General features: G+C 51.7%; 2 protein-coding genes across 8 annotated transcripts in view; one reads left to right on the top strand and one right to left on the bottom strand.

Annotated features, from left to right (window-relative positions):
* The window catches only part of ZCCHC17 (zinc finger CCHC-type containing 17), a 54,964-nt gene extending 51,411 nt beyond the window's left edge, over positions 1-3,553 (top strand). Inside the window, exon 8 of one of the 2 annotated variants that reach the window (XM_024766730.1) lies at positions 2,651-3,553. In XM_024766730.1, coding sequence (XP_024622498.1) covers positions 2,651-2,812 — 162 coding nt within the window. In that variant the 3' untranslated portion in view covers positions 2,813-3,553. The remainder of the gene's footprint in view (positions 1-2,650) is intronic. The other variant, XM_024766728.1, reaches the window with a different exon arrangement.
* Positions 3,554-4,237: 684 nt separating this feature from the next.
* Positions 4,238-12,710, bottom strand: FABP3 (fatty acid binding protein 3). 6 transcript variants are annotated; one of them, XM_024766731.1, is made up of 8 exons: positions 12,617-12,710; positions 12,057-12,089; positions 11,686-11,775; positions 8,111-8,283; positions 7,668-7,791; positions 7,149-7,279; positions 6,081-6,182; positions 4,238-4,554 (listed from the first exon to the last, which is right to left on the bottom strand). In XM_024766731.1, the coding sequence occupies exons 3-8, from the start codon at positions 11,756-11,758 to the stop codon at positions 4,501-4,503; spliced, it is 657 nt and encodes a 218-aa protein (XP_024622499.1). In that variant the 5' UTR covers positions 11,759-11,775; positions 12,057-12,089; positions 12,617-12,710; the 3' UTR covers positions 4,238-4,500. The 6 variants fall into 6 exon arrangements, with proteins under 6 accessions (XP_024622499.1, XP_024622500.1, XP_024622501.1 ...); XM_024766732.1 differs by lacking the exon at positions 12,617-12,710 and having other exon boundaries at positions 12,057-12,145; XM_024766733.1 differs by lacking the exon at positions 12,617-12,710 and having other exon boundaries at positions 12,004-12,089.
* Positions 12,711-19,276: the final 6,566 nt, after the last annotated feature.

A 19,276-nucleotide genomic window follows, 5' to 3' on the forward strand; every position in this document is an offset into this window, starting at 1 on the left:
AACTTGGGCCTGGGAAGCTTCCCCTCTCTCTACTCCACTGGAGACTCCAAGAAAGAATTTTGGTTTAATCTTCTCTTAGAACTTTGACTCATCTGCTGTAGATACTTGGCCAGATTGTCAGAACATTCTGGGAGTTCTCTGAAATAAGAGAATAATACAATACTTCTAGCTACCACTGAGTTCCTACCATGTATCAGGCACTATAGTTAGTACTTACCATGTTTAGTCCTCATAGCATCCTTTGAAGTAGGTATTTATTATTTGTAATTTACTGAAAAGAAAACTGAGGTTCAAAAAAGTTAAATCTTGGGACTTCCCTGGTGGTCCAGTGGTTAAGACTCTGTGCTTCCAATGCAGGGGGCGCCGGTTTGATCCCTGGTTGGACAAGTAAGATCCCACATGCCACCCAGCGTGGGCCAAAAAAGAAAAAAAAAAAGTTAGGTCTTTTGTTCTAAATCACATAGTTAGTAAGTGGCAGAGTTGGAATTTGAACTTAATTCTTTTTTTTTTTAATTTTTTAAATTTATTTTTGGCTGCGTTGGGTCTTTGTTGCTGCGTGTGGGCTTTCTCTAGTTGCGGCGAGTGGGGGCTACTCTTCATTGCGGTGCATGGGCTACTCACTGGGGTGGCTTCTCGTTGCAGAGCACAGGCTCTAGGTGCACGGGCTTCAGTAGTTGTGGCGCATGGGCTCAGTAGTTGTGGCTCGTGGGCTCTAGAGCACAGGCTCAATAGTTGCAGCACATGGGCTTAGCTGCTCCGCAGCATGTGGGATCTTCCTGGACCAGGGATCGAACCCACGTCCCCTGCATTGGCAGGTGGATTCTTAACCACTGTGCCACAAGGAAAGTCCCTGAACTTAATTCTATCTTATTCCAAAACTGTTTTCTGACCACCATATACCGTGAGGCCTCCCATCACTATACAGGAAGAGGGGCCATGTGCAATCAAGGAAAACTCAGGAGATTTCCAGTCATATGATCTACATGCAGATCCCAACCCTGCCTGTGTGATCTGGGGCAAGTGGTTTTCAACTTCTCCAGCCACAGATACTATCTCTTCACCACCATGTGACATAGGTGCTGTTCTTATCTCTGTTTTACATTTGAGGAGACTAGGCCTCAGTGAGGTGAAATGACTTGCCCAGGGTTACAGAAGAGTAATAGTAAATGGCCGAGCCAGAACTCATGTCTGGGTCTAACACCTGGTTCTGTGTTTTGTCCACCATTTCTCACAGCCAGCTCCCAAGACCTAGTCTATCAGGCAGACTTACAGTCTCCGGATGCTGGATGGAAGCCTAATAGGAGGAGCAGGAGCCTTGCCCTCTTCTACTCTCACTTTTGCCTCCCATAGTCTCTCCTTCTTAGAAACCTTACCAAGGCAATATACACATTTGCAATTCAACGAAAAGGTTTATTCAGTGCTTACAAACTGCTCCAAGTACCCTACAGAAGCCTGGGGATCAGGGTCTCAGCCTCTGTGTGCGTTTATGCTGTTAATTTGGTGGCGCAGTGTGGTGGGAAGTGTTGAGAAAGTTCTTTCTGAGCTTTTTTCTTTATCAGTATACTCTTGTAAGGTTGGTTGCGAAACTTAGAGATGGTAAATATTCAAGGGCAGCAGGTGGGGCCTTATTAATTGATGGCGGTTATTTTCCCTGGCAGCAGGGTCTAATAGAAACCAGACTGGGAGTCAGGAGTCCTAAATCCATTACTCTCATATTCTTGGGCATGTGAAGTACTGTCTCTAGTCAGACTAGGTGATCTCTAAGGACTCCTTTCAGCTTTAATATCCTGTGCTTTTTAAAAATGAAAGTAATAGGGAATTCTCTGGCGGTCCAGTGGTTAGGACTCAACGCTTTCACTGCCACGGCCCGGGTTCAATACCTGGTTGGGGAACTAAGATCCCTCAATCCGTGTGGCACGGCTGAAAAAAGAGAAAAAAAGTATAAATGCTTGTTTAAAAAAAAATGAAAAAGGACAGCGGAAGACCTCAGCTTCCCTGTATACAGTTCATTCCTGAGGTAACACTTGTGACTGTTTGTGTCCTTTCCATTGTTTTCTGTGTATTTTAAATATATACAGGTATGTTAAATATACATATTATATTATGATTTAATGTACTAAATATTGTAATTTATATATGTAAATATATATAATACATATGGTATGCATGCATGTGTGTGTGTGTGTATAAACATACACACATATATTGTTACATACCCTGGAACCTAGAATACATACTGCGTTATGACTTGATCCTTTTTCGCTCATTTTGAGCATTTTTTCTTGTTAGTACTTAAAGATATAATTTTTTTTTAATTAATTTTTTAAAATTTATTTTTGGCTGCATTGTGTCCCCGTTGCTGCGTGTGGGCTTTCTCCAGCTGCGGCTCATGGGCTGTAGGCACGCGGGTTTCAGTAGTTGTGGTGCACGGGCTTCGTTGCTCCGCGGCATGTGGGATCTTCCCGGACCAGGGCTTGAACCTGTGTCCCCTGCATTGGCAGGCGGATTCCCAACCACTGGCACCCCCAGGGAAGCCCTAATTGTTTTTTAATCTATTAAGTTATCCCCTAATGATTACAGGCCATGGTTTTTTAAAGCAAATATACACATACAATGTTGAGTTTTTATTTTATTCATTTATTTTTTTTAGGAAAAGAAGAAAAAGAAACATAGAGACAGGAAGTCATCTGACTCTGACAGCTCAGACTCTGAGAGTGATACAGGCAAGAGGGCAAGGCACACGTCAAAAGACAGCAAGGCAGCAAAGAAGAAGAAAAAGAAGAAGAAGCACAAGAAGAAGCACAAGGAGTGAGAGTGGAAAGAGTGGAGGGGGTGGTGGAGAGAAGGAACCAGGAGCCTTGTGCCTTGAAGCGCTGGCTCCTGGAAAGACTCAGTAGTGAGAATATGGCCTTCCACCCCGTTGACTTCTCTCCCATGGGAGATGGCTTCCCCTCCTGCCACGGGCAGGTTTGGGAGATATCAAAAGTATCTGCCTGAATGAGTTGTTTTCTTATCACTCCAGTCCCTTTGCAAGTGACCCCTGCAGCTGACCCATTCATTCACCCAACTTCCTTCATTCAGCAGAAGGTCCTATTACCCTCTTCCAGCTGCCACTGCCAGAGCCAGAGTCCAGGCTAGAGCCACAGGTACTGCTGTGGAGGCGAGTCTGGCTGTAGTTGGAGAACAGAGTGATTGGCCCCTCCCTGTTGGCCTTCCTTGGGCTGATTGATGGGTGATCTCTGCTGCATCCAACACAGGGGCAGAGGGAGACTGGCAGTACTAGGGAGAACATGGTAAGAAGTGGTGCTCACTTTTTCCATTCCCCCTAACATGATTCTCCTGTTAGAAGTGACAGCCAGTGGTCACAGCCAGAAAACCATTGTTTGCAGTGACTGAGCTTGTGTGTGACGTTCCACCCGATCACTGAACCAGACAGCTCAAGCCAAGATCATTGCTTTACTTTTATTTACTACAGTGTGAGTCAGTTGGTTCCATTTCAGGTCTCTGCTTAAATTCCTGGCCCTAAATGGAAGTGTGCTTGATTTTAAACTTACTGAGAGTCCTTATTGGTATAATCCCTCTTCCTGTAACTTACAGACTTAAAAGTCACTGAGGCTGCATTAGGTGACAGAAAAACATTTAACATGTTATCTTAGACCTTGGAGAGCCGCCCAGCTAAGGTACAGCGCCAGAGGCACTAGCAAGTCACAGCCTTCTTAGATCACTTATAAGCCCTCACTTCTGTAATGACCAGATGACCTCTCCCCCAGGGCTGATTAGAGAACCAGTAAGAATTTGAACCATGAGTAATGGCCTAGCACATAGGCAGATGCTCAGCAGTCATCTTCGCCAGTGCGCATTTTCTCCCACTACCACTGGCACAAGCCTGGATCCTGTGTCCTAAGCCTGTGTTCTGGAAAGAGAGAGACCACAGCATTCCACAGAGAAGAGCAAGTGTCCAGACCCAAAGGCATTCAGTGCAGGATGGACCTGAGGTGACAGTTCAGAAGCCCCGCCACTGAGTGATTATTCCAGGTTGGACTAGCTCATTTGGCCATAGGGAGGGGACAGTGTAAAGGGAAGTTGTAGGTACAGCTGTTTTATTTTTTGTACGTGTAAGGTGATCAGCTATCACTGTCCCTGAGACTGTCCATTGCAGTCTCTCATCCAGTGCTTCTTCCTGAGTGGCAGTCGTTTATGCCTACTCTGACACACACAGAAACTGAGACTCCCAGAATCATGTCACCAAAAGCAAAAAGGCAACTGGGTGGCCTAGGTGCTGCTTTATTGACCTCAGAGCACCCTTTGGGTGCAGTTAAAAAAACAAACATACACAATGAGAACAGAACTGGATCCAGGCTGGTGCCACGTGACCCCAGGAGAATTTCTCCAGTCAAGGTGGATTTATACAAAATGCCAAAGGAAAAAAATGAGTCAATCTGGTGCTGAGTCCAGGAGTAGCCAACTGGCAGAGGAGGAGTTGTTGAGGGAGTGGGCAGGTCATGCCCCTTTCTCGTAAGTGCGAGTGCAAACTGCATTGCAGTGGGTGAGTGTCTGGAAGAAAAGACAGAGTCAGGTTAGGGCAGGAGTGTGGACACAGAAGGTATTGGGAATACTCTCCACTCTGATGGGGAGAGCCCTCTACCTTCATGCTAAAAATTTTCATTTACTGCCTACCTACTATGTGCCAGGTACTTTACATGTAGTTTTTCCTAATGCTTACACCAAGTCTTCCTTTTTTTTGGCCATGTCATGTGGTTTGCGGGATCTTAGTTCCCCAACCAGGGATTGAACCCGGGCCACAGCAGTGAAAGCACCAAGTCCTAACCACTGGACCACCAGGAAGTTCCCCTAAGTCTTTAAGTTAGGCATTGTAATTCCTCTTGTAGAGATTTGGGGAAATGAGCTTTCAGGGAGGAAGTAACTTGGTCAAGATCCCAGAGTGTTTCTCTTTCCCTTGTACCACTCCACTCCCTTCATCTTTAGTGCCTAAGATGGTGCCTGGCACATAGTAGACCAACAGGTGAATAAAAATGTCCAGAGGCTCTTGCGAAAGGACTTTACTAGGCCACCAACTCTCCATTCTTTCCCTAACTTAGGGTAGTGCCAGGGCCAGAGGCCTGAACCCCCAGCATCCTGCCTGGCATCATAGAGCCAGGCCCATGGTTTCACCATAGCTTAACTGCCCAGTGAGTATTTGGTGCTGTATATCATATTCCCACCAGAGCTAGGTAACTCATTATTAACTCTGCAGGGCCCCCTACCCCGTGTAAGTGCAAGAATGCAGTGACCAGGTTACACTGACCCAAGAAGGTCTGCAGTGAAGATGCTGAGGCGAAAACCTGAGGCCCTACAGAATAAGGAGGCAGAGATCACGGGTGGCTGCTGTCTCCACCCCTGGGGGTGTTCAGTCAAGGCTACATTCTTCAAGTGAAGTCCCCGAGTTTGCCCCTAAACAGACAGATCTGCCAGCTTGTTTGTCATTTCCAACCCAGGCCTTAGGTACTTGTAGTAGGCCAGGCATGGAAAGCTCTGAGAGGAGGTGAGCCTGGAATGAAGTAGAAATGACTGTGCTGTCAGTTGGGGCCCCACCGATCACCAGCCTGCCCCTGCCCAAAGGCTTGGGAGATGGGAGCCTCTCCTATGGGCCTGGAATCAGATTTGGCCAAGCTTTCTACCTCTCCCTGGGGCAAGGCAATGCGGCAATGCAGAGGATGAAACTAAGGCCATGGAGTGCGCCTACTGTAGTGGTCCCACACCAGTGATGCTCTGCGCTCTGCATCCACTGTCTCCTTCAGACTTCCCAGCAGCCCTACAAGGTTAGTGTTATTAACACCCACTTTACAGCTGGACTTGGAGAAGGTGACTTGTCCAAAGTCATGCACCCTATAAGCTGAGATTTAAACCAAGTCCAAAGCCACTACATAGAAAATTCCTACCTAATACCACCCAGGCCTGCCTCCACCCTCCATTGTTCCAGCTTCCATTGGTCCCACTGATGACCTTGGCTTTTCACAATAGGCTTGGCTGAAGGGGCAGTAGAAACGAATTGGGTGAGGCTCCAGAGTTATCCATCTTACCAGGATGAGTTTCCCAGCAACTACTTCCCGCACAAGTGTTGTCTCTTGTCCGTTCCACTTCTGCACATGGACGAGTTTGCCTCCATCCAGCGTCACAATGGACTGTGGAAAGAGGGTAGAGGCCTGAGCTGAGATCTGAGCTAGGATTGAGGGGCAGGAAGGGGTCTGGTCACTGGGGCCACAAAGGACCCAGCCTCTAACCCAAACTATTGACAATGCTAGGATCAGAGATCAGGCAGCCCACCTCCAACCTAGCCCCATAGGATGTCTAGTTCACCACTGCTGCTTGGCCAGGGGAGGGGCCTTCAGCTGTTGGGTGAGTAGGGAGAGGCAGATAGTACAGTGGAGAGGAACAGCCTGGCTCTGAGAAGTGCCACCAGCCTTCAGGATGGGCACTTATCCCATACTCTAGGTGATGCCCACAGCCCAGTCTCACTAAGATACAGAGTGGGGGGACCAGCCTAATAATGCCTGTGAAAGACTGGTGAGGAGGAGTAATCCTGAGACTCTCCGGCCAAGTGGTGATCACACATAATGTCTAAAAGACCCTTGGGGACGGGAGGTATTGGAAAATTGGACCCTGCCCTGTATTCCTACTCCTCTTGGTCCATATCAAGTGACCCCCTTGAGGTGACGAGTGGGCAGCAACCGCCAGGTCCTGGGCCTGCGGGCCCTTGGAGTGTTCCACAGCCCTGGTCAAATGTCCACTTAATCGTATGGGTGCTGCCAGCCTGCATCAGCTGGCTCTCATTTGGCAACTCTCCCAGGTCTCTCTTCTCTAGAAATTTGGGGGCTCTAAGCCAGGCTAGGGTACCCTGACTGACCAGGGTTCAGTAGAAGAGTCTGCAAAGCCTGTGTGTATGTGCTTTGGGGCTAGTGGGTCGGTGGGTGTGCACCCTTACCACCACCTTCCTCCTCATTCTCATTCCCCTAGCTTTTTGTCCATTCAGAGCAGGTTATGTTTAGCCTAGGCATCCCAGAGAACTACTGTTGTGTTTAACTGGGGTTCTTGCCCTTCAAGAAGGTAGGCTAGTTCAAGGAGGTAAAGGCATGTGGTAGGGCAGGCACCTCTCTCCAAGGTAGGCTGCCATCTTTGGGTACCATCCCATCTCTGCTGCCAGCTTCCTGTATGATCCTGGGCTGGGCTCCAGCTTCCTCCACAGGGAGGAGATTAGACCCTCTCCTCTCCTTGGGAGCAGCTGTGAGGAAGAAGAAACAGCTGAGGAGCTGAATGGAAAGGTCTGGTGGAAAGGTACCGCTATAGGTACACCCTGTTGAGGGCAAAACCCCTTAGTTCTCTCTCTTCCATGCCTGGCTCAGTGGCTGGAAGGCCTGAGGCAAGCTGCCAAGACAGCCACCACCAGGTGACAAGTCCTAGACTGGGGGCAGATGTACTCTCCCTCCCCAGAAGGAGAGGGGCTAAGGCTTGGTGAGAAGACACTATAAACACACCAAAGACAATGCTTTATCCAGAATATAGTTTTTCCTGCCTGTAGGCTGGCAGCATTGGAAATGGTTTCTCAGGGTCACTGGCCAAGCCCTGGAAGTGGAGGCTGGAGAAGAGGAAGCATCTGAGTAGGTCTCAACCTCTTGTCCCCAGCTGTCTCCTTGGCTCCTGAAGGCCAGGATGACCTTTCAGTGGAGGACCTTGACTTCTGGGCATTGTCCCCAAAGCACCTGAGGTCACAGCCATGTCCACATAAGCCCCCATCTATGGAAGGGGAAAGAAAGCCAGAGCTGTTGCATGCCATACACAAGGTCACCCAGCTGGAGCTGGCGTAGACAGTGAGGTCAGACTATCCAGGCTCTGTGCTGCCCGCTCCCAGAGGCAACAGGTAGATGCTTCCCAAGATGGGAGGGAGACTAACATGCATTTAGCACTTGGGACATCCCAGCACTGCACAGGCGCCACGGACCTCATTTGCCACTTCAATCCCCCATGATAGCCTACCCCTCAACGTGCAATAATAGGGCGCCACCGTAATCCCTTTCAGGGCCTTCCATTCCCCATGGACCCTTCCTCGACTCACCTTGACCTTCCTGTCATCTGCTGTTGTCTCATCGAACTCCACTCCCAGCTTGAAGCTGACCTCCGTGTTCTTAAAGGTGCTTTGTGTTTTTATGGTGATTGTGTCCCCGTTCACTTCGATGACTGTGGTAGGCTTGGTCACGTTGGCCACCTGCCTGGTAGCAAAACCCACACCTGAGGGCAGAGGGAAGGGTATGAGTATGAGCTGGAGCGAGAGGCAGGGTACAAGGAGCTCAGTGACCAACTCTTAGGCCTGGATGTGGGGAAGGGGGAAAAGAAGGGTGAGAAGTTTCAAAGACTTTGCATGGCTGTTAATTCAGTCTTCCCGTTAGCTCTGTGTGGTGAAGAGACATTACTGATCCCATTAGACAGATGAGAAACTTAATGGACAGGCATGTCTCACAGCAAGTCAGTGGCAGAGCTGAGATTAGAACAAGCTACTATTAAGTGCTTTCTGTGTGGTAAAAACTACACGTGTAATCTCATTCAGTCCTTCCAGTCACCCCGAAGGATTGATGCTATTATCTCTATTTTACAGATGCAAAAACTGAGAATGAGTTGAAGCCCAGGGTCCCAAATCTGGAATTCAAATCCAGAATGTTCAACCGCAGAGCTCACTGTACTGCTCGTCTGTAAAGGCTGGAGCGCAAGGCTCCCTTCCAGGGCACCTGAGCAGCTTTCAAGGCACAGGCTGAGGGAGAAAGAAGTAAATGTGGACTTTGCCTTCCAGAGCCTCTGGACAAGAATTTTCCACCTTTGAAAGTTTTTACCCTGAGATGCACTGGTGCTCTTGTCCCCCATGTATGGTAACAGAGACATTTTCCAAGCCTCTTAACCATGATCTAGGAGGAGGCAAAAGGGAGTGTTTGTCTCAGTGTGCAGATTTAGGAGAGGCCTAAAGTGGCAGGCAGTTAGGACTCCAATCCAGGTCTCCTGGTCTAAGGCTCTGTGGGAACTCCCCTCCTGACCCAAGCATGGCTTCCCTGAGTGCTGCAAGAGAGTGTGGAACAAAGAGCCCTGCAGGTTGTGGCTTTCCTGAGATCTGTCCTTTTGCCTCCAACCTCCCCCTCTGCTCCGAGCAGCCTCTGCTGAGCTGTCCTCCAAGGGCAGAGGCTGTGGTGAGGGGGTGGGTGGAAAGTCTCCAGATGTGCCTGGCTACATGGGTTGTTTTACTTAATGTTTCTTACAGCCCTGAATGGTGGGTTTTATTATCCCCAATTTACAAATAAGGCTTGGAGAGTGAAGTGACTTTTGCCCAAAGTCAAAGGGTTAAGTGGTTGACCTAGATTTGAATTTAGGCTCTAAAACTGTTCACTTTTCCTCCTGGGCCATCCTGCTTCCCAGCATGTACTTCATCTGTGGCCTACGGCCACCAAGTGTGCCTGAGATCACTGGTACTAACTAGGCTGGGCCTCTTTGTCCTCTGAGAACTCTTGGTTTAAAACAAGAGGGGCACAGGCAGCTGTGCTGCTGCTGGCCCACCCTGCCTGGCTACTGAGGGACTTGGCCTTGCCCCCTGTTATCAGAGTGAGTCAGGTCAGTCCCACTCCCCAGCACAGAGCAGGGCCTTGTCACTGCACAAGGAGCTCTGTTTACTTAGGACCTACCCAGAGGTATGGAGCGTTTGAGGAAGGAAGGCATTGTGGAGTGGGTGAGAGACTCAGCTAAGAGAAAGTTACAGAATTTGGAGTCTTGCGAAGAGATGGGTTCTACTTAGAAACGAAGCTGAAGCTATTTAATGAGAGCTAAGGAAGGTCTTTTCTCCCCCATGGGTATCTCATTTTTTCCATCTGAGGAAGGTCTTTTCTCCCCCATGGGTATCTCATTTTTTCCATCTAAGGAAGGTCTTTTCTCCCCCATGGGTATCTCATTTTTTCCATCTGTACAACAGCAGGCTAGTTGGATTCTCAGCCCCCTAACCCAGGTTGGGGCAAAATAAGGGAGCAAGGGTGGTAAGGATGGTATGACTCACTTCAGGGACCCAGGTCTTCAGTTCTAATGTCTGCTGGCAGACACTTGGGAGAGGAACTAGCTATGGGCATTCCACCTTCCCCAACAGCTGCCCAGGGTCCCCTACTTCTCCAAGAATTACTACCTTCCTGGAATCATTGGGCATAATGCTCAGCATAGAGTAGGGGCAGTTGAGCACTTTGGCCTTAAAAGCTAACAGTTGTGGTCCTTATTTCAGCGGTCAGGAACAGGTGGGAGGTGCCTGGAGTGGACCCCCCACCCCTTCTTTGGGTTATCCAGCCCCCCTTCCCTGGGAGGAAGGCATGGAACCTAGCTCAGTCATGAACAACATTCCAGTTTTCCCTATCCTAGCCTGGGGGACCAGGATAATCTCATAGCTGGGGATTCCAGAGAAAGGATATCACCCTCTTTGCCTAGCCCATGTTAGAAGGGGAAGGGCTGAGGTCAACGCTTAGTTAAGCAGTTCTTACCACTTCCACCCCTGGGATCCATAATGGGAACTGCTCTGGGTTGCCGATCTAGAAATCTAGGCTTTCATATCAGCTCTGCTGTGGAATTGATTTGACAAGTTTCTACTCTCTCTGGGTCTTGGCTTCTTCAACTGTTGAACCAAGGCACAGGGACCTCCAAAGTCCTCCTCTGCAAGATTCTTTGCATCTTAATTCTCCCCCATCCCAGCACCACAGCCTCCTAGACCAAAGACCCTCCCTGGCTTTACCAGGTCTTGGCTTTGCTCCAGGCCCCTTTGCTGTACCCCTCCACTAGACACCTCCCCAGTGAGCAGTTATCCTTGGGTTGCAGCTGGTGATGGGGCCTCTTGCCCTACCCTGGTTGGGCAAGGCTGGTTGGTGAGAAAGAGGGCACCCTGCAGCGACAATCCTTTACCCTAACTAACCCAACGTAGAGGGTGAGGGGTTGTTGCTAACTGTGCAGGCCCCTGTCTCAGCTCCTCATATCCTGTTCAAGGCTGTTCCCCCTTCCATCTTCTTCCTCCTGGGGATCCCCTACTTTAGGCCATAGGACACTTCCCATCAATCTGCCCCCTTTCACTGTTCAGTCTCCAGTTCTTAGACCACCCATGCTCCTCTTCTTTTCCTCCCTCCCCTCCCGTTTTATCCAAACCCGCCCCCTACCTCCAGATCAGAAGCCTTTCTACCTCCAGATCAGAAGCCTTTCTTCCCCGAAAGCGCCTCCCTGCCCCCACATCGACCGACACAGCTGCCTCCTTGAGCCTCCTTGCCTGGGAATCCCTCTTGCCAAGTTCAGAACATGAAAGCCCCCTCCCCGGAATTCCCTGGCGGTCCAGTGGTTAGGACTCTGCGCTTCCACGGAAGGCGGCAGGGGTTCCATCCCTGGTCGGGGAACCAAGATCCTGCGTGCCGCGTGCCGTGTGCCGTGTGGCGAGCGCGGAACTGGAAGAAACCCCTCCCAACAGGCCTCGCATGCCCTAGCGCAGGCTGCCACCTTCTCCGCATCCCCGGGTTCCACAACTTTTACCAGGAGGGATGCAGCAGGCGTGCAGGGTAGGTAGCCACGGATGGAGCGCTGCTCCGACCCGGCACGCGGCCAGCCCATCCCCAGCCCAGCATCCCGAGCCGCCCTCACCGATTGACTTCATGTAGTCATCGAAATTCTTGCTGTCCACTAACTTCCAGGTGCCCACGAAGGCGTCCACCATGGTGAGGCTGGGCTAGGCTGAGAAAGAGACGACAGAGCACGCGTGCAAGGATTCCGCGACCTGCGGCTCCCAGCCCGCGCTGCAGCTTTAAAAGGCCCTTGCATCACGTGACGGGGCGTGGCCCACACCCCGCTCCCGAAATAGGAAGCCCCAGGCAGGCGCTAGCTAGCCTGGGGCTGGCTGCCCATCCCCCAACCCGCCGGGGGGAGGGGGAAGGGGCACCCGGTGGCGCCCGGCTCGCCTACGTCAGCGCGGGTCCCGGGGGTCCGAGTCCCTGCCCCGGGCTGGTAGGACCTACTTCCTTCCCTGGCCTCAAGGCGCTCTTCAGAATCTAAAAAGAAAACAGTTCGGGGCACGGTGCCCGTGAGCTGGGGCGCACGCCAGGGACATCTTCCCTCCCCTGGTCCCTCCCCGAGCTTGAGGTCAGAACAGAGATGAGAGTCTAGAGGAGAAAGGAAACTTTTGGGCTGATGCCCACGCCGGGAAAGCTCTGGCCGACTCTTCGCGGCGCAAGCATCTCGGTCTTCATTTTACAGGTGACGGGTCCAGGGCTCAGAGGGGGAGTGACAAGGTCGCAGGAAATAAAGAGTGAGTTGGAGTCCAGATGGCGAGCCTGGTCTAGCCGGCCCCAGACCCTGCGCTCTGCCGCCTCTCCCCACTGCCCGGTGGAGGGGAGAGTCTCCGCGGGCAGCGAGTGCCCTCCGCCTGCGCCGGGCAAAAGCGTGACCTTTCCCGTCGCGTCGCGCCGCGCCTGCTCCTCACGTGCTCGCCCCTGCCTACGGAATGTTTCCCAAGCTAGCCTTTCCCTCCTGCGGTCCAACTACCCCTCCACCGTGCCATGCGCCAGGCTTTTCTGACCTCTACGCACAACTCCGAGCGTTTGCTCCGGTCGGCCGTTCCCTCCTCACCCGCCTTCAGAAATTCTGTCCTTCCAGCCAGCTCTTCAAGGCTCAAGGACAGTTCCCCGTTCTGCCTGACTGCTGCGGGCCCCACCTGCTGCCCTTCTCTGACCTCTGCACACTGGCAGGCAACCGGCACTTTCAGAGACCGGCAAGAGACCGGCAGTCACCTACCTTGTTTGACACTTCAGTTTCCGAAGCACTTTTAATAACAATCAGATCCACCTTGTATTGCCGTTTATTGCATGCTGAGGGCTTTCAGTGCATTGTCTTATTGAACTTTTTAAACAAAGTCCCTGAAGCAGGTGTTATTATTATCCTTTTTACAGATGAGCATAGTTGAAGCTTAGAGGAACCCATTCATTTCTTAATCCAGCAGTTATTAAAGCACCTACTTTGTGCCAGGCCCTGGGCTAGGCTCTGGAAAGACAACCACGAACAAGACACACGCTCATGAAGGAAGACACAAAACATAATGGAGTGGTGCCCAGCTGAACTCAGGCCCGCAGAGGTCCTCACAGAGGGGCCCAGGAGGGGCCCGCCAGCTCTGCCACACATGTATCAATACAGAGTGGTGGGCTGCCTCCCTGTACCTCTGTTTCTCCATGTGGAAGTAGAGAACATCTGCTCCCTTCCCCTAACTTTCTGGGAAGAAGGCCAGGGAGGAAGAGCCCTCTCTCTCCCAAGGTCTTGGTTCTTTTGGACAGGTCCACTTGCCAGAAGACCAAGGGGGCTTATTTCTGCCAAAGCTGCAGGACAGGCCTCAGGGCTGGGCACAGAGCCCTAGTGACCTCACTGCCAGAGCAGGTACAGGGGGAGGAGGGGGATGGGATAGTTTCTAACTCAAGGGCACAACCTTTAGACACAGGGCCTCCTCCTCTCTCAAACGCTGAGTGGCTGGAGGGCCAGGGACTAGAGCGCTCTCCCTACATGGTCTTTATAAAGCAGTGCTGGAGAGCTGGGGCTGGGCTAACAGCTGCTGGCAGATAGATGTGGGTTTTAGTTCTGATTCCAGTGGGTACTAGCCGTGGCTGTGGGCAGCTCACTTAAACCACTCTGAGTCTCAGTTTCATCTCGAAAATGGAGGAAATGACAATATTTACCGTATAGAGGTGTTGGGAGATCAAATGAGATAATGCATTTAAAATGCTGTACAGCGGTTAAGAATCCGCCTGCCAATGCAGGGGACACAATGTTCAAGCCCTGGTCCAGGAAGATCCCACGTGCCGCGGGGCAACTAAGCCCGTGCGCCACAACTGCTGAGCCTGCGCTCTAGAGCCTGCAAGCCACAACTACTGAGTCCGCATGCTACAACTATTGAAGCCCCTGCACCTAGAGCCCCTGCTCCACAACAAGAGAAGCCACCGCAACGGGAAGCTGCACACCACGACAAAGAGAGTAGGCCCAGCTCGCCGCAACTAGAGAAAGCCCGCGTGCAGCAATGAAGACCCAATGCAGCCAAAAATAAATACAATAAATAAATTAAAAAAAAAATTTTTTTTAATGCTGAGCAAGGTAGATTGAATAGATGTTTGCTTGCTACTGCTCCTGTTATTATCTCCATGGATAGTGCAGGGCTCCTAAGACCTGGTATCAGCTCTGCCCCTCACCTGCTGGGCCACCCAAGGCAGATTGCTTTGCTTCTCTAATTAGCTTTCTTATTTCTAAGACAGGATTAGAAACCGCTGTGGCTGTGAGGAAGTGGTATAGAGATCTTCAGGGTGGGCTGAGGGGGACGCTGCCAGAAAGTCCTTTTGCTTCCTCTCTGGGGCCCTGCCTAAGTTGAGCAGCATGGTGCTTTGAGGAACTCTAGACAAACCCCAGACCCACTATTCTCGCTGCCCTAACCCCATCTCCCCACCACGCTCAGACCTGGCTCACCAAAGTTGACGCCTAGCCGCACCCTATCTCCTTTCCATGTGACTTTTATCCTTATCCCTCTAGGTATTTGCAGCCTTTTCCTCATCCCTCTGATTACCTGCACCCTCCCTGCCCTTTTATGCTCACTACCTTTGGGGAAAGAGGGGCAAGAGGAAGGAATGTGAGCCCTGTCCCTTTTCCTGCCCCCCTTTCTTGCCCTTGGTAGATCCAGATGTGGATTTAACATCTAGCAAGCAGCAAGACCAGTTCCTGCCAAGAGCAGTACCGCCCCAGCCCTCACCCTATAGTGATGTCACTGTACTATGTTTCCACGGCAACCACAGGCTGGAAAGATAGAGGAGAGACGAGTAACCAGGAGAGAGCCAATGAGATGGGCTGGCAGCACCGGATGATCCGTGGGGCCATGGGGAGGCAGGGAGAGGGAGGCCTACTCAGCATGTTCAGCTGTTCCCTGGACCTCCCTGCCATCTGGACGCCTCCACTAGGGGATGTGCCGCTGGAGCGGGGGAGGTATGAGAGGTAGAGGCCAAAGAAACTGAGCTTGGAGGTCCGCTGACCCAGGGACTTGGAAACCTCCCTTTACCCCTTCAGGGGCTAAGTCTATGGATGCTGACCCCCCTCACCCCACTCCCAATACCTGCAACTGGGAGTTTTTCTCTTTGGTTAGTTAAGGGGGTGGGGCTCTCTGTCTCTGCCTGCCAGGGAATCAAGTCTTAGCCCTTCTCGCCACACCCTCCCCCCTCCCTTGGTGCATGTTCTATTCAGAAGCAGTATCTTTGGAAAGAGTCCTGGTTCTAAATCCCAAGCCGGACTTCCCTGGTGGCCAGTGGTTAAGAATCCACCTTCCAATGCAGGGGACGCAGGTTCCATCCCTGGTTGGGGAACTAGGATCCCACATGCGGTGGGGCAACTAAGCCCATGCCCAGCAACTAGAGAGCCCGCTGCTGCAACTACAGAGCCCGCACGCTCTGGAGCTCATGCGCCACAACGAGAGAGAAGCCCGTGCACCACGGTGAAGGGCCCGCGTGCCTCAGCGAAGATCCCGTGTGCCACAACTGAGACCCGACACAGCCAAAAATCAATCATCAATCAATCCCAAGCCTGCCACTTACTAGCTAGAGGCCCAGAGCAAGTGCCTTCCCCCTTCTGAGGCTCCTTTCCTCCCAAATGGAGGTAGGCCATCTACTTCTCCGAATTGTCATGAGGATTGAAAGAGATAACATATGGAAAGCCTAACACTCAATGAATGGTGACCCCCTTCTCCCTTCCGGGTCCCCTCCCCAGGGCAGTTGACCCAGCAGTGCCCAAGAATGAGCCAAGGCCCCTCGAGACCCTGAACCAACAGAAGAGGATCCAAATATATCTCCTCCTCACTGACGTCACTGAGTGCCTTCAGATGCTGCAGAGAAGTTTCCTCATCTCTCCCTTTCTCTTCAAATAAACTGAGCATTCCTATGCCCAGCGCTGTGGGGACCCACTGACAGAACAGGAGAGACACAGCCCTGCGCCCCCTGAGCTCACAGTGTGCGGGGATTGCAGCCACAGTGGGTGGAACGGAGTGTTCTTTCTGTCACTAGGAAATCGCTTCCTCGTTCCCCCAGAGTTCTAGATGCTGTGGGTCTGAGAGAACAAATGATGGCAAAAGATAGAGGCTTGCTCAACACCGGTTTGCTTCTGCGAAACGGCTGCCTGTGGCAGAATGCTCCCTGGAAGGAGAACAGCGGCTCTCCTTACAGGGAGGCGTGTGGGGTGGGGTGGGTGAGGGCAGCTCCTAGTGAAGGGCAGTCACCCCTCCTTCCCAGAAACCGGCTGTGCGCCCTGTTGCTGACGGAATCAAGCCCAAACTCTTTAGCCTTGTCTCATCTGTTTCGTTAGACCAATTTATTACTGAAATCCTGCTCCAGGAAGAGTGCCTGGCAGATAGCAGGCATGAATGAATGACTACTGAATACTGAAGGAGTGAATGAGCATATTGAATGTGCAAGTGAACGAGTGAGTGAGTGAATCTATCTATACCTCCGCAGCTTTAGGGGCTCTGGAGTGAGACTCACTTGGGTTGCGGTCCTGCCCCCGTTACTTACCTCCTAGCTGTGTGACCTCGGGCAAATCATGATCTCTCTGGGTCTCCATTTCTCCATCTGAGAAAAACACAACACAGTCCCCACCCAGCCGACCTCCTAAGGACTCTGGGAAGATAAAGAAGCAGGGTGAGGGAATGCAGCACAAAGGTTAATTGTCTCTCTTCTCAGCCTACTTCCCTGGCTGCCCCTGACCCTCAGTGCAAGACCCACACCCCTTTCACCACAGCCTCACGGCCCCCGTGCTCTGGCCCCCGCCTGCCTCTCCAAGCTCTCTACGCTGCAGCCATTCTGCCCTTTTTGTGCCTTGAAGGGGTGCCATGTTTCTCGCTTGCTGTCTGCCTAGAATATTCTTCCTTCCCCGGCCCTACTCTTTTAATTAACTCCTGTTCACTTTTCAGATTTCAAGCTTAGCTCTCCCTTCCAACAGGAAGCCCTGAATCTCCCTGTCATAGCACTTGTCCTGTTTTCATGAGGTCCATTAGTTTCAGAGTCTGTCTTCCTATTACACCAGAAACCCTGTGAGGGCTCCCCGCTGTGCCCACAGGGCCTGGTGCAGGGCTGGGCATGGATTTGTAGAGGCGACAAATAGTCTCTCTCAGCAAAGAAAGCCACTTGTCCTCATCAGTGTTCTCTCTGTTTGAAAAGTACCCTCCCCCGCCCCTGCCCTTGTCTACTGCTCTCAACTTTCTTCCTGCCGAAGTATCCCATCTCCTGTCCTCTTTCTCATTCCATCCCTGAGGGCCGTTTTCCGGTGTAGAGTGGGGACCCAAGTACTCTCAGGGGAGAATCGCCCTCTGGGCACATAGGTGTAGCCTGAGTCTCTTTGGGGACAGGGCGGTTCCCAGGAAATAATCAGACCAGATCCCAGACTTGGGGCTGCCCCTGGCTCCTTCCCCAAACTACTCCTCTATCAAATGAAAAATTTGCCTCTGAAAAATTACAGATGATATTGGAATTAAGTAAGGTATAATTAGAAAGGTAAACCTGTGCTTACAAAACAGCACCTCATACCACCCTGAGTTCTGGGTCACGTTCGTATGCCATGTGACCTGCACCAAACAGATGGTTCAATGGTCACTCCCTCGAGTACACTTCATTCAGGACCAGCTTGCCTAAGATTCTGGAAAGTTTCAGGTAGCTCCAGGAGGCTCAATGAACCTTGTTGGTGTGGACACGTGACCGCTCGTGTATCCTTAGGTGAGGAGAGCTGGCAAACCATGGCAGGGGGCCTGGCAGGGAGCTGGTGTTGGCCTGAAGCGTCTGGGGCCAGGCGTGTTCCAGGAAGCAGACACAGAGCCAAGGCTGTCAGCCTGGCTTGGGCTTTTTTAGGGGCCTGGGATCTTGGTGTTGGCTGGGTGTCAGTGGGGGGTAGCATCCCCAGGCTCTGTAGTAAACAGAGACACTGGATAGGAAAAGGAAAGCGTCATCTGCAGGAAGGACTGGGTTGGCTGGGGGACAGCCAGGACTGGAGTCCACGGTGAGAGATTTCCCCTTCTAGGCTTCAGTGGTGGCAAGACCAAGAATTAGAAGGCTGGGATCAGACAGAATCAGCAGGGATGTCGGATGAGCAAGGTTGTCTTCCCCGCAATGGGATCGTCCAGTGCAGGGGTAAGATGAGCCCAGGGTGGCGTCAGGAACCAAGGGCTGGCTCTTCATGTCACCTTCTCCATGTGATGAACCAGTGTATGAGCTGTCGGGGGCAGGGGGCTTGATATGGAAAGACCCCTGGCAGGCAGTTGAGAGATATGATACCAGCTGTGTGAACTTGGCCAGTCAGTCTCTGTTCCGGGGTTGTTGGAAGGGACAAACAAGATTGTGGGTGTTGAGAATCTTTGTATGCTATAAAGTGTGGTGCAGAAAATGATCGCTAAGATCGATGCAGCCCTTACCAAGTGCCAAGTGCTGGACTTAACAGTTTTCTGTCTTTCAACTCTTATAATCCTAACAGTAACCCAGTGATACTGTCCCCGTCACCCGTTTACACGTGAGAGTGAAGACTCGGACCCGGGCAGACTGGCTCTAGAGTTTGTATGGCTTAACCACTATTCTACATTACCTTTCCCCATGACCATCTTCACCCTGTGTTGTTCTGCGACCTTGGGCCAGTCTCTTCCCTTCAATGTCCCCAACTCCATGTTGAGGGTTGGGCCAGATGAGCTCTTTAATCCTTCAAGCTTTGGCAGTTGGTGGTTCTGGAAGGGAACTTCCAAGTGGGGAAGAGGGTGAGGTGGGGCGAGAGCGAGGAGAGGACAAATTTTTCCAGCATCTCTGTCCCAACCCAGCCCCTCCTTAGTGGGTAGATTGGCAGGCTCCCCTTTGCCCTATAATTATGGGGCCAAGGGAGCAGGTGATGCTTAGCACCAGCCTGAAATACCCACTGGTCACTGGGGGTCACTGAAATCTGAGTGCCAGGACACCCGACAACAGGCGGTCAGGGCCTAGAGGGTAGCAGGGCCACAGCCTGCTGGAGCCACACCTCTTCGTTCCTACCCACCCACCCTGGGCTCCCGTCTCCTCACTCAGGGTCAGTTTATCTGGGCACCAGGCCTGCTCTGGGCCCTGAGATAGGGCTATTTCTAGATGTTCTCCTTGTCTCCTTTGCCTGGGCCTTCAGCCAGCTCAGGTCACCCACGTAGACCGCCCCCCCCCCCCCCCCC

Source organism: Neophocaena asiaeorientalis, unplaced genomic scaffold, assembly GCF_003031525.2.
Source record: "Neophocaena asiaeorientalis asiaeorientalis breed wild unplaced genomic scaffold, Neophocaena_asiaeorientalis_V1.1 scaffold79, whole genome shotgun sequence".
NCBI classification, from domain to species: domain Eukaryota; kingdom Metazoa; phylum Chordata; class Mammalia; order Artiodactyla; family Phocoenidae; genus Neophocaena; species Neophocaena asiaeorientalis.

Bases quoted from the DNA above. Each gene is read 5' to 3' on its own strand.
- FABP3 (XM_024766731.1), bottom strand. From the start codon at position 11,758: ATGGTGGACGCCTTCGTGGGCACCTGGAAGTTAGTGGACAGCAAGAAT. The intron at 7,280-7,667 runs GTTGAGACCTAC...TCTTCCTCACAG, and splicing joins GAGACAGCTGGGGACAAGAG to CTGCTCCCAAGGAGAGGAGA. The intron at 4,555-6,080 runs GTAAGATGGATA...CTTTTCTTCCAG, and splicing joins TTGCTGGGAAACTCATCCTG to ACACTCACCCACTGCAATGC.